The 13,526-nt window shown below is 46.6% G+C and overlaps 1 protein-coding gene across 1 annotated transcript in view; it reads right to left on the bottom strand.

Moving 5' to 3' along the window:
• UMODL1 (uromodulin like 1) overlaps positions 1–13,526 on the bottom strand; it is a 78,027-nt gene that overhangs the window by 3,428 nt on the left and 61,073 nt on the right. The window contains exons 17-20 of the mRNA XM_043474133.1: positions 7,393–7,538; positions 6,660–6,896; positions 5,903–6,062; positions 3,596–3,680 (exon numbers count right to left, since the gene is read on the bottom strand). Of these exons, the coding sequence (XP_043330068.1) occupies positions 3,596–3,680; positions 5,903–6,062; positions 6,660–6,896; positions 7,393–7,538 (628 nt within the window). The remainder of the gene's footprint in view (positions 1–3,595; positions 3,681–5,902; positions 6,063–6,659; positions 6,897–7,392; positions 7,539–13,526) is intronic.

Genomic DNA, 13,526 nt, shown 5'->3' with positions numbered 1-13,526 from the left:
CTTATCTTAACCCCCTGTCTCTCAGATTTATTGGCCTATTGTGGAGCGAACGGAGTGAGCTTGGACTGGGTAACACCTTCAGGGGTGAGATGGTGCGGGTGGGAGGTCCCCCCACGCAGCGGGGCCAGGTCCCGGCTGGCCCCAGCATCGCCCCGAGATGGAGGACTCAGGTCAGAGCCCGTGATGGAGCAGGCTCTCCCGTGGCAGCCGCTCCGTGTGCCCGTGAACCCAGGGGCTCCCAGAGGTGCCAGGGCAGGTGCCTCAAGCCCAGGAGAGCACAGCAGAGGGGACAGCTCCTCCTGCTCATCCCCTGGATGGTCACTGGCCAAGAAGAGGCCACGTGGGAGCCACAGGCAGTGCAGATGGGGGCAGAGAGCTCAGCAGACTCGGCACAGGGACACGTTGCCTGTACCCACATGCAACTCAGCACCAGGGAGCCGGCCTTCCCCAGACTCGGGGGCAAGAAAGCACATGGGAGTCTGGATCCCAAACTGCTGAAAACAGGGATGCAAATAAATACTCATATATGCAGGTTCACAGCAGCGGAAAGGTGAAACAGACCCGAATCCATCAAAGGCTGAATGAACAAACAAATGTGGTCCATCACCCAGAGGAATGGCATTCAGCCATAAAAGGGAGGAGGTTCTGCCACACGTAACATGGGACGCAGATGAGCCTTGAAAACATCCGCTGAGCTGAGTGACAGGTACGGTTGCTGAGGACCACAAGTAGTCATGTGATCCTGTTTTTAGGGAAACGAGTCAGGAAGCCGACCTCATGGTTTCAGGGGTGGGGTTGGGGCTGGGGGTTCACTCTCTGTGGGCTTGGAACTGCTTTGGGGGATGAATATGTTTTGAAACTAGAGAAAGGTAATGGTCATACCACACTGTGAACGTGCTAAATTCTACCCAATAGTTTATTTTAAAAGTTAACTTTATATTAGGTAAATTTTATCTCAATCTTATCACACGAGCTTATCAGAAAGGTCTGGGTAGGAAAGCCTTCCTGGGCAACAAGGAACACTTGAGATCCCATTTCCCATTTCTGGGGCTATGGCCTGAAATGCCTGCTTCTCTGGGCCCCCCAGTCACAGCTCGGGCATTTACAACAAAGTGGTCAACGATGGCTTAGAAGAGGCTCCCTTCAGACTGCCTGTATGATGGGTCAGCTGGAAACCGGGCAACCCTGTCTTCCAGAGGGAGGGCCACACTGGGATGAGGATACTGGGAATGATTGCTGGAGCACCTGAAACCTTCTAAGGAATCAGAGGCCCCAAGACTCTGGGTCACCAGCTTCCTAACAATTCATTCACAGCTGGCCCTTAAATCCAGCCTCCAGTGGATGGTACCATGGATACCCCTTCCTCCTGTATCTCATGTCAGGGACAAACTTGTGACCATAAGGGGGCACTATCTCCCTTGAGGATGCCACAGCAGAAAAGCAGAAGAGGCCCCCCATGGTTGGCCCCATGGAGTCTAGCCGCAGCCCCAGACTGCCAGCTCCAGAGGCAAGTGAACCTGTTTGGTTGCTGCCTCTCCAGCTGGGCTTGTTCCCTACAGTCAAGTGCTCTTAACCAGCCACAGACTCAGAGCACCTCTGAGTGGAGTCCACAGGCCAGTACTGTCCACTGGTTATCAGGGTCCAGGAACGGTGACTGGTTCAGGAGAGATGCTTCCAAATAGAGAGGGAGCCTGCATTGCAACATGACCCACACCATCAGTGGGAATGTCTCTTTAAACATAGCATCCACATGTCAGCCCTGATGGATGAGACACTTAAAAGACAAGGGTCCTCCCCCAGAAGTGTGAGCAGCCATGCACAGGGCGGTGATGACATCATGGTGTGAGGTACATGACCACTTCTTCTGCAAAGACACTGACCTGTCACTGCCCCTGTGAAGGGGACACATCTCAGTGAGGGGTAGTGACGGAGGTGTGCAAAAACCCAGGAGCTGGGGGCCTAGAACCCAGGCCCCTTTCAGAGGCTGAGCTCAGTCACCATCCAGGGACCCCCAGGCTTCTCACTTTCGAGCCTCCTCCACAATTGTTCCAGACCCTTCCCACTGGTTCATTTCAGGAGCCTACAGGACACTAACCTCAAACTTTCTCAACTTCTTCTTACACACACACACACACACACACAACTCTAGTGACTGAGAAATTATGTTCTCTGGAAAAGCAAATGACCATGGACGATTTCCAAAAATTAAGTGCAAGAAGTATGATACTGACAGATAATCTGTTGGCAGCACAGATTCAGGGATTGCCCGGGCGGATTCTTCCTTTAAAAGGCCAGCAAACAGTGTTACATGTTGAAGCACAATCCTCAAAAACATGTGTGTTGGGTCCGAACCCCCAGTGCCTCAGAATGCGACCTTATTCGGAAATAGGTTCTTTGCGGATGTCATTAGTTAAGAAGTTATACTGAAGTGGGAGAGGCCCCTAATTCAATGATCAGTGTCCCCGTAAGAAGACAGAGATGTTCAGGAGAAGCCACGTGATGACAGAGGCAGAGGCTGGAGGGAGGCGGCCACGGCCAGGTCACCCAGCAGGACCTGCAGAGGCTGGGAGCCAGGCCTGGAACTGAGGCCCTCAGAGACTTTGGAAGGAGCCAGCACCACCCATTATGTGATCTTGGATTTGTGTCTCCAGATTTCAGGAGTATTTTCTGTTATTTTAACCACTCAGTTTATGATTCTTAGTGAATGTGATTCACATATATGTTCTCTTTCATATTAGAGCCCCAGATCAACCAGCTCTCAGCAATTTAAGACAATGAAGAGGGCAGGAAAAGCATTGTCCCAGCACCCAGGCCAGTGATCGCCCAAGGACCAATGCAAACACCAGGGCCGGGAGTCCAGCTTGGGGGACCCTGAGCAGAGAGGCGTGGGGCCTGGCTGGGGACCTGTCATCTTTTAAATCTCTGAAGTGTTCTGGATGAGAACCAGCAGCTGAATATCATTGGCCAAAAACCTTCCTTCCCAAGCTCGGGTCAGGACTCCTGTCCTGGTTTACACCCTACCTCCAGAACTCAGAAGTTCTTGAACAAGATAATAGAGAGACAAAGAAGCCCATCCAGATTAGGAAGAAACAAAATAAAAAGGGAAAATCAACTAGGATTAGGTTTAACTGCAAGAAAGAGAAAACCCCAAGATAGTGGTACAAAGAAAATGGAAGTTTATTTCTTTCTGGCATAAAAATAGGAGGTCAGAGCTCAAGCCTGGCCCCGAAGCTTTGCTCCAGGGTGCCCTGGGGCACCAGCTCATTTCAGCTCCTGTCTGGATGGTCCTCATGGCCCCAGGTGGTGGCTAGCTGAAGCCACCTCTCCTGCATGTCAGGCAGCTGGGTGTGTGCCAGGTGTTTATAAGGAGGGCATTTGACACTCCTTTTGCATCTTATTAACCAGAGTTCACTCATGCAGCCACTCTTGCTGTGAGGTTGGCTGGGAACTATAGATTTTCCCTGGCAGCCACCTGTCCCCTAAAAACTAAAGGTTCTATTACCATTGAAGGAGGGAAGAACAGATATTTGGGGACAGCTAGCAGCTTCTGAATCAATACCCAGGTTTAGTTGTCTAACCCGAGTCACCTGCTCACCTTCAGACCGAATCAGGGGTCCCCAGGACATCTGGTGCATCACGGATGGCTCGCTGCTTCTCAGTGACCGAAAGTCATCACAGTTCTGTTGTTTTCATAGGAAAAAGGTGTTCACATTAGTTGAACAATGGTTATGAGAAAGGTACCCACTCTCAGGGATAGTACACTGATTCGCACATGCTCTTTCCTGCTAGAAACGTCAAGTCACGATGGATGAGTTCAGTCAAGGGGGAAGGATGTTGGGGAGGCCAGATCACCTGGATCAAAGGGCTGTGCCAGGCTGGATGCCCGGCGGGATGAGGGGAGGACGAGGCAGCAGGTGGGTTGAAGGAAGTGGGATGTAGCCCCCTGAGCTGTCTTCAGTTACTAGCTCTGGCCTCATCTCAGAGTCACCTTTGTGTTTTTCCCAGCCTGCTGTAGACACTTGCTCCTTTTCAAGCCTTTGCCTTACAAAAAGTTTCAGTGACATAGAATCTACTAGTGACATAGAATCTACTTACTATATACCTGTGATGGAGTGTACTCCCTCCCCTCAAAGATGTTACAGTACTAACCCCAGTACCTGTAGATGTGACCCTATGTGGAAACAAAGTCTTTGCAGAGGATCCAGGTAAGATGAGGCCATTAGGGTGGACCCTAACCCAGTGTGAGTGTGTCCTTGTAAACAGGGAGCATTTGCACACAGACACAGGCAAGCACAGAGGGAAGATGTGTAAAGACATAGGGAGAAGGTGGCCCTGACCAGCCAGAGAGCCGGACCTCAACAGATTCTCCCCACAGCCTCAGGAGGAATAAGCTGGCCGACACCTCGATCTTGGACTTCCAGCTTCCAGAGCTGTGTGAGGAGAGATTTCTGATATTTAAGCCTATGGTACTTTGTTACAGCAGGGCTTCCCAGGTGGTGTTAATGGTAAAGAACCCTCCTGCCAATGCAAGAGATGCAAAAGATGTGGATTTGATCCCTGGGGTGGGAGGATCCCCTGGAGGAGGGCATGGCAACCCACTCCAGTATCCTTGCCTGGGAAATCCCATGGACAGAGGAGTCTAGCGGGCTAGAGTCCATAAAGTCACAAAGAATTGGACACAACTGAAGCAACTTCGCACGCAGGTATGCACACACACACTTTGCCACAGCAGCCCTGGGAAGACAATAAACACCCATCCCAAAGGAAGTTGGAAAGAAATACGTGCAGCCCATATAATAGAGAATCTGAGAACTGGCAGCTCCTTACTGAGGCCGTCATGGCCATTAACACCCTTAGTGTTGGAACCTCCATGGTGGTCCAACGACTAAGACCATTCCACGCTTCCAAAGCAGGGGGCCCGGGTTTGATCCCTGGTCAGGAAACTAGATCCCACATGCCCCAACTAATTCACATGCCACAACTAAATATCCTGTGCACCACAACTAAGACCCAGTGCAGCCAAATAAATCAATAATAACCCCCCCCTTAGTGTTTCTAAGGGGCCGATGCAGGTCAGGGTCCCTCCACAGGCAAGCACTCGGAGTGCTCCTCTCCTCCTGCTGTTCCAGAAGATCTTCTGTTTGAGAAAAAGTAACAACAAAACCAGGAGTCCCTGGGCTTTTTCTCCTGTGCATTCAGACGATGCCCTGCCGCTGATCACCCTGGAAAACCACCCAACTTCCGTGAGGAGCACAGGAACAAGCGTGTCCCCCAAAGGAAAGAGAAACAGCCAGTAGCTGACCCAAAGACCAGCAGAGCCCTCCACGCCATCCTCCGCCACAGGCGACATGTGACAGTCACTGCACCTACTTGTCTGTGGACAAAGAATAACTCTCCAACCCAGGAACGCAAAGCACACCTCAGTTTCAAAGGTCTGAGGAAATGAGACTGTAAAGTTATTCATAATCCCAGCATAAATGTTGAACAGGAAAGGAAAAAAAAAAGATTAAACAGTGTAATGGCGAGGATTCAGTAGCGTTCTGTCGACTTGCTAAAAAGAATTTCAAATTAAAACATTTTTACACCTAAATATGTGTTTGATCACCTTGAAGAGAAGCACTACAGCTCTATGAGACGGAAGGTCTGATGTGATGGCCAGTGGAAGGGTTATGGCCCCAGGAAGGGCTCGAGTGAACAACCCAGGAACATTGGTCTTCCACTCAAGGCTGTCCACCATCAAGACCTCATTTCATGCCTTTTAAAAGCCAATTCTGTGGGGCCCAGCCCTTCCTCCATGAAGCCAGGTCCCAGAGCTGGCCAAACCCTGGGCTTCTGATCCTGGAGCCTCCCTCCTCATAGCATAGAGCCTGAGTCCAGAGGTTTAGAATAGCAAAACACCTACTATTTTGCACGTGGCTCCAGGGGATTCCATGCAGACGCGGAGTTTGCAGTGCAAATAGACTATGGAGTTGTTGATGAAGGAAAAGATTTTCAGCTTAAACCGGGCCTTGTTGGAATTGCCGTTCTCGATCACGTTCGTGTGTGTATTGGGGATGGGGCAGCTGGGAAGAGAGAAGGTGACTCATTAGTTCTAAACTGGCCCTCCTGTTTTTGTTGCCAGATGAATTTCCTTACATTGCATGTCCACAAGTCTCCAAGTAGGCAAGGATGGCTAGGTCTCCAGTTCCCAACAGGAGGGCATTCTGAGGGCACTGCCTAAACCCAGATCTTCATCCACTTGTGTCTGGGAATTCTCTTGGGAGTCCCTTTGACTGCAAGGAGATCAAACCAGAATATTTGATCAACCCTAAAGGAAATCAACCCTGAATATTCATTGGAAGGACTGATGCTGAAGCTGAAGTTCCAATACTTTGGCCACCTGATGTGAAGAGCCAACTCATTGGAAAACGCACTGATGCTAGGAAAGATTGAGGGCAGAAGGAGAAGGGGGTGACAGAGGATGAGATGTTTGGATGGCATCACTGACTCAACAGACATGAGTTTGAGCAAATTCTGGGAGATAGTGAAGGACAGAGGAGCCTGCCATGTTGCAGTTCATGGGGTTGCAAAGAGTCAGACATGGCTGAGCAACTGAACAACAACAACAAAACCAGACTACGCAGCAGGGGCCAGGTGCCCAGTGGCCCCTGAGTCCTCACCTGTTGTTAATGAAGCCAAACATGACTGGGTCCCTGGCATTGCTGGATGGCGTGGCCCAGCACTCGGTCAGGACCACCTTCAGGTTGCTTTTCTGTTTATAGAGCCCTACTTCGATCTTAACGTCATCGCTGGCAGACACGCTGTAATTTTGAGGAATCGGAGAGTCTCCAATAAATAACTGCATTTCAGTGACAAAACTTCCAGCGCCGTGGAGGTCCTCAATGATGGTGTAGACCCTGCAAGAGGGAGTGTTTGCAGGGGTCTGCTTCTTTGACCCACTTGTTCCCGTTCTTCTCCAAAATGCAACTCCAGACGGGGAGGGGGGGGGGCGGGGGGGAATAAAAGACCATCCAGTGAGAACATGCAGAGAAAGGCTATTTTTTTCCCCAAGCTGGCCGGAGCTGGGGCCAGCCCCAGTCACTAGAGCTTGGTGGAGACCTGAAGGCAGGCAGGGCGGGGGGTGAGTTTCACAAGGGAAAGGGGTGCTCAGGGGTGCCCTGATGGCATCCTATGTGACTGGCTAGGGGAGCAGACCTGACTTTCTCTGGTTGGTTGAAACTGGAAAAGGGGACAAATCTAGGGAAACTGGCAGTTAATCATGGTCAGTATCCATTTGTATGTTCAGTCTCTCAGAAGGGTCCTCAAGTGACTGAAGCCCTAAAGGAACCCCCAGGTGAAGGCGCTGGGAGGAGCGTGAGCCCCAGGGATTACGGGAGAGACCTCTGCACTCACCCCCACTCGGGCGTGTAGCCGGATGAGGTCAGGAGGTCGTTCTGGAAGGCACAGTGGATGGGGCTCTCGATCTTCATGTGGTGGATGATGCCTTCTGGGGACACGTCGTTCCTCAGCGTGGTCCTCACCACCGTAGTGGTCATGTTCTGAGAACAAACGGGAAGTGAGTGAGCTCCCGGGCCCCAGTCGGCCCCCAACGTGACTGCCGACCACGGCTCTGGGTGCAGGGGCTGTTTAAAGTTTACCCCCTCCACGTGTGAAAACGCTGACAACTTTTCCCCAGCATAAAGCAGCGAACTTAACACTGGGACACTGGTTTAGCCTATTTCCTGTGCTCTTTTTCTGCATTAAAAGAGAGTCAGAGACAAACTAGATCAGATACCCCGAACAACAGATCAGGCTCCTGCCCAAATAATCCTCAAGGGCATTTCTGAAAATGAGAGTGCAGCGCCCTCACCCAAGAAATCAAGTTAAAATAAACCAGTTAAAGTCTGCGACTCAGAACACTGCACTGTAATTCTGCGGAGAATAACACAGAACCGAAAGGTCCAGAGGGCAACCTGAAGAAAATGAGTGTGATCTGGAAGAGGACTGGGGGATGTGAGGTGGTAATGCAGTTCTCGCCTGAGGACACGAGTCCCCAGGGAACTAATGAGTATTAACGAGGTAGTATTAACGAGGTTAAGCCCATAAACAGAAATGCAAAGCAAATCGGTTTCATGCTAGAGAAATGACCCCACGGTCAGCTGGTATTAAGGACTGGCTGCTCCGAATGTGAATGTTTAGCAGGAAAAAAAGATGTTCAGGCAGTTGTGTACCAGCACAAGGAGATAGGCTTGCCAACATCAAAGAGAGCTCTGAAATTTCTCCAGAGTCAAAACAGAGATGAAAACCCTGAGATGGGCAGTTTCATCATCTGATTTAGTGGAGAACATTGCAGGAGGAGATAAGAATTTCTGTGAAAATTGCCATCTCTATACTGAAGGCAAAGTCTTTTGTTTGACAAAATGCCTAAAGTTGTAATTATCTGTTTGAGTTGCTTTGGCTAGTGGCTTGGGGTTTGACTGTCATGGCAGTGGCCTCCCCAAGATCAATACCCATTATTGACGCCTTCAAAAGTATCACTAGAAGGACGGAGCCCAGGACCAGCCAGGAACAGCCTGAATGACCTGTGGTTGTGAAACTTGCTGTGCGCCACGGCCAGCGGTGGGCCTTGTTCTGCTTGTGTTAAGGTCACCAACCTTAACAGTTTAGAACTAGACAAGGGAAATTTTGTGTGGAGAGGAAACAGGAGGCGTGGCTGAAAATTATGCCAATGAAGAAGTTGGAATTAGAGTTGGTGGAAATACACAGCCAAGTAAAGTAAATATTATTGGACTGCTTGAAGGACGATAGAGCAAAGCAGAGGATGAGCCATATGACAAATGGTCGAATCCTGATAAGGTTGCCAGTAGAGCATTTGCTGAAAATAGAGATTCTGAGATTACCAGTACTAATGTGACCTGTGCCTCTAACGGATGAGAAACCCAAGGGACAATTAAGCCTTGACTTGAGTGGGTCTGCAAACAAAACTTCATCTGCAGGATGAAGCTTAGAGGAGTAGGAAGGGAACTGTCTGCTCTCTGATGATCGGAAAGTCCCTGAACAGGAGGACATTTTAAATTATCTTTCCTTCTACATCTACTCCTTACTTGCTGTTTTATAATAAATTATAGAATGAGTATGTTTTACTTATGTGCATATTAAACAGACCTGGACAAACTGGTAAAGTTGTTTACATCAAAGAATCTTCAGCTCTTTAACATCACACTCAGAGCTGAACGCATTTCCTCTAAGATCAGGAACAAAACAAGAATGCTCACTGTCACCACTTCTATTCAGCATAGTATGAAGTCCCAGTCACAGCAATTAGACAAGGGAAAATAGAAGGAATCCAAATTGGAAAGAAAGAAGTAAAGCTGTCACCCTTTGCAGATGACATGAGGCTATACATAGAAAATCCTAAAGTGAAAGTCACTCATGCTGGACTCTTTGTGACCCCATGGGCTATGCAGTCCATGGAATTCTCCAGGCCAGAATACTGGAGTGGGTAGCCTTTCCCTTCTCCAGAGGATCTTCCCAACCCAGGAAATGAACTGGGATCTCCTGCATTGCAGGCAGATTCTTTACCAACTGAGCTATCAGGGAAGCCCCCAAATCCTAAAGACATCACCAAAAACACCTCATCAATGAAATCAGTAAAGTTGCAAAGACATAATTAATATATAGAAATCTGCTGCATTTCTACACACTAACAGGAGCTATCAAACTAACTAATAAGCTGTCAGAAAGAGAAAACAATCTCATTTACAATTACATCAAAAAATAAAATTAAAAACCTAGGAATAAATTTAACTAAGGAGGTAAAATACTTGTACTCAGAAAACTGTAAGACACTGACAAAAGAAACTGGAGACCAACACAAATAGATGGATAGATACACTATGTAAATGGACTGGAAGAATTAATATTGTTAAAATGACCATTCTACCAGGGCAATCTACAGATTCAATGCAATCCTTATCAAAATAACCAATGGCATTTTTCACAGAACTAGAACAAAAAATTCTAAAATTTGTATGGAAACATAAAGACCCCAAGCAACCAAAACAATCTTTAGAAAGAACAAAATTGGAAGTATCATACTTCCTGACTTTAGACTATACTACAAAGCTACAGTAATTAAAATAGCATGGTACTGGCACCTAAACAGACACATAGATCTATAGGACAGAATAGAGAGCCCAGGAGTTAACCTACACTTACTTGGGAAATTAATCTATGAGAATACACAATGCAGATAAGTCAACTTTTCCGAAAAATTGTTTCGGGAAAACTAGACAGCTACATGCCAAAGAATCAAATTGGTTAACTCTCATGCCATGCAAAAAAATAAGTTCAAAATGGATACAGACTTAAATGTAAGACCTGTAACCATAAAACTTGTAGAAGAAAACATAGGCAGTGTGCTCTTTGAAATTGGTCTTATTAGTATTTTTTGATATGTCTCCTCAGGAAACAGAAACAAAAGCAACAGTAAACAAATGGGACTACATAAACTAAAAACTTACATCATGAACAAAATTATCAACAAAACAAGGCAACCTACTGAATGGGAGAAGATATTTGCAAATGATATATGGTAGGTCAGTTGGTAAAGAATCTGCCCGCAATGCAGGAGACCCAGGTTCAATTCCTGGGTCAGGAAGATCCCCTGGAGAAGGAAATGTCAACCCATTCCAGTATTCTTGACTGGAAATTCCCATGGACAGAGGAATCTGGTGGGCTGCAGTCCGTGGGATTGCCAGAATCAGACACAACTTAGCAACTAACCCACCACATATCTGATAAGGGGTTAATATCTAAGACATACAAAGAGCTCATACAACTCAACATCAAAAAAACAAACCCAATTTAAAAATGGGCACAGGATCTGAATAACCCTAAAAATGATGCTATCAAAATGTTGCAATCAATATGTCAGCAAATCTGGAAGACCCAGTAGTGGCCACAGGACTGGAAAAGGTCAATCCTCATCCCAATTCCCAAGAAGGGTAGTACTAAAGAATGTGCTGAGCATTAGACAATTGCATTCATTTCCCATGCTAGTTGGGGTCGAAAAGAGTCGGACACGACTGAGCGACTGAACTGAACTGAACCCGTGCTAGTAAGGTCGTGCCTAAGAACTTGCATGCTAGTCTTCAGCATTATGCGAATCAAGTACATTAAGATGTACAGAATGAGTTTTTAAAAAGGTACAGGAACCAGAGATCGAATTGCCAACTTTCACTGGATCATATAGAAAGCAAGGGAGTTCCAGAAAAACATCTACCTCTGTTTCATCAACTACCCTAGAGCCTTTGACTTTGTGGATCATAACAAACTGTGGAAAGCTCTTAAAGAGATGGAAATTCCATACCATCTTAGCTGTCTCCTGAGAAACCTGTATATGGGTCAAAAAGCAACAGTTAGCACCCTGTATGGAACAACTGCCTGGTTCAGGATTGAGAAAGGAGTACCACAGGGCTGTCTGCCGTCACCCTGTTTATTTAATCTATATGCTGAGCACAGCATGAGAAATGCTGGGCTGGGTGAGGTATAAGCTGGAATCAAGATAGGCGGGAGAAACATCAACAACCTCAGATATGCAGATGATAGCACTTTAATGGCAGAAAGCAAACAGGAACTAAAGAACCTCTTGATGAAGGTGAAGGAGAAGAGTGAAAAAGCTGGCCTAAAACTAAATGTTAAAAAAACTAAGATCATGGCATCCAGCCCCATCACTTCATGGCAAATAGAAGGGGAAAAGCTGGAAGCAGTGACAGATTTCCTCTTCTTGGGCTCTAAAATCACTGTAGATGGTGACTGCAGCCATGAAATCAGAAGATGATTGCTTCCTGGCAGGAAAGCTATGACAAACCTAGACAGTGTGTTGAAAAGCAGAAACATTACTTTGCGACAAAGGTCCATATAGTCAAGGCTATGGTCTCCCCAGTCGTCATGTACAGTTGTGAGAGCTAGACTGTAAAGAAGGCAGAGTGCCAAAGAATTGATATCTTTGAACTGTGGGGCTGGAGAATACTCCTATGATTCCCTTGGACAGCAAGGAGATCCAACCTGTCAACCTTAAAGGAAATCAACTCTGAATACTCATTGGAAGGACTGATGCTGAAGTTGAAGTTCCAGTATTTTGGTTACCTGATGCGATCAACCAACTAACTGGAAAAGTCCCTGATGCTGGGAAAGATTGAGGGCAGGAGGAGAAGAGGGCATCAGAGGATGAGATGGCTGGATGGCATCACTGATGCAATGGACATGGACTTGGGCAAACTCTGGGAGATGGTGAGGGACAGGGAGGCCTTGTGTGCTGCTATGCAAGGAATTGCAAAGAGTCAGTCATGACAGGACAGTTGAACAACAATATACATAATGGAATACTTACTGAGCCATAAAAAGAATGGAATTTTGCCATTTGTGACAACATGGATAGACCTAGAGGGTATTATGCTAAAGGAAATAAGTCAGACAGAAAAAGGCAAATACAGCACGTTATCCCTTGTGTGTGGAATCTAAAACACAAAACAAACGAACAAACGTAACAAAATAGAAATAGTTACAGATACAGAGAACAAAGAGTGGTTGCCAGGTGGAAGGGAGGGAGGATGAGAGAAATAGGTGAAGGAGAGTAAGAGATTCAAACTTCCAGCTACAAAATGAATGAGTCATGGTATGAAATGTACAGTGTGGGGAATATAGTCAATAGCTAGTTGATATCTTTGTATGGTGACATATCAGAACTAGACTTACATGGTGATCATTTTGAAATGCATAGAAATATTGAATTACTACATTGCAACAGATACTAACACAGTGTTATAGATCAATTACACTTCAAAAAGAAACAAACAAACATAGAAAAAGAGATCAGATTTGTGGTTACCAGAGGCAGGAGTGAGAGAGGGGGAATTGGATGAGGGTGATCGAAAGGTACAAACCTGCAGTTAAAAGATGAATAAGTACTAGAGAGGTAAGATGTATCATACCTCGTATGTATCACAACATAATACATATAATTAGCCCTGCTGCACTTTATACATGGAAGTTGTTAGAGAATAAATCATCAGAGCTCTTATCCCAAGGAAAAATAATTTTTTCTATTTTTAAATTTTGTATCTATATGAGATGATGGATGTTCACTACACTTATTGTGATAAGTATTTCACGATGTATGTAGGCCTGTGTATGTGTATGCATGTGTTCAGTCATATCTGACTCTTGGCGACCCCATGGACTGTAGCCCATCTGGCTCCTCTGTCCGTGGGATTTCCCAGGCAAGAATACAGGAGTGGGTTGCCATTTCCTCCTCCATGGGGATCTTCCTGACCCAGGGATCAAACCTGGATCTCCTGCATTGCAGGCAGATTCCTTACCGTCTGAGCCACCAGGGTAATCCCTAGTCATTTTGTTATATACCTTAAACTTCTACAGTGCTGTATGCCAGTTATCTCTCAATAAAACCGGAAGAAAACATTGTTTTTAAAGAATCTTTAGCTCTTGGATAGTATTGGTCTCTCTAGGTTATTATACAAACACTG

Source organism: Cervus canadensis, chromosome 7, assembly GCF_019320065.1.
Source record: "Cervus canadensis isolate Bull #8, Minnesota chromosome 7, ASM1932006v1, whole genome shotgun sequence".
NCBI classification, from domain to species: Eukaryota; Metazoa; Chordata; class Mammalia; order Artiodactyla; family Cervidae; genus Cervus; species Cervus canadensis.
This window is presented reverse-complemented; position numbering and strand designations above follow the sequence as displayed.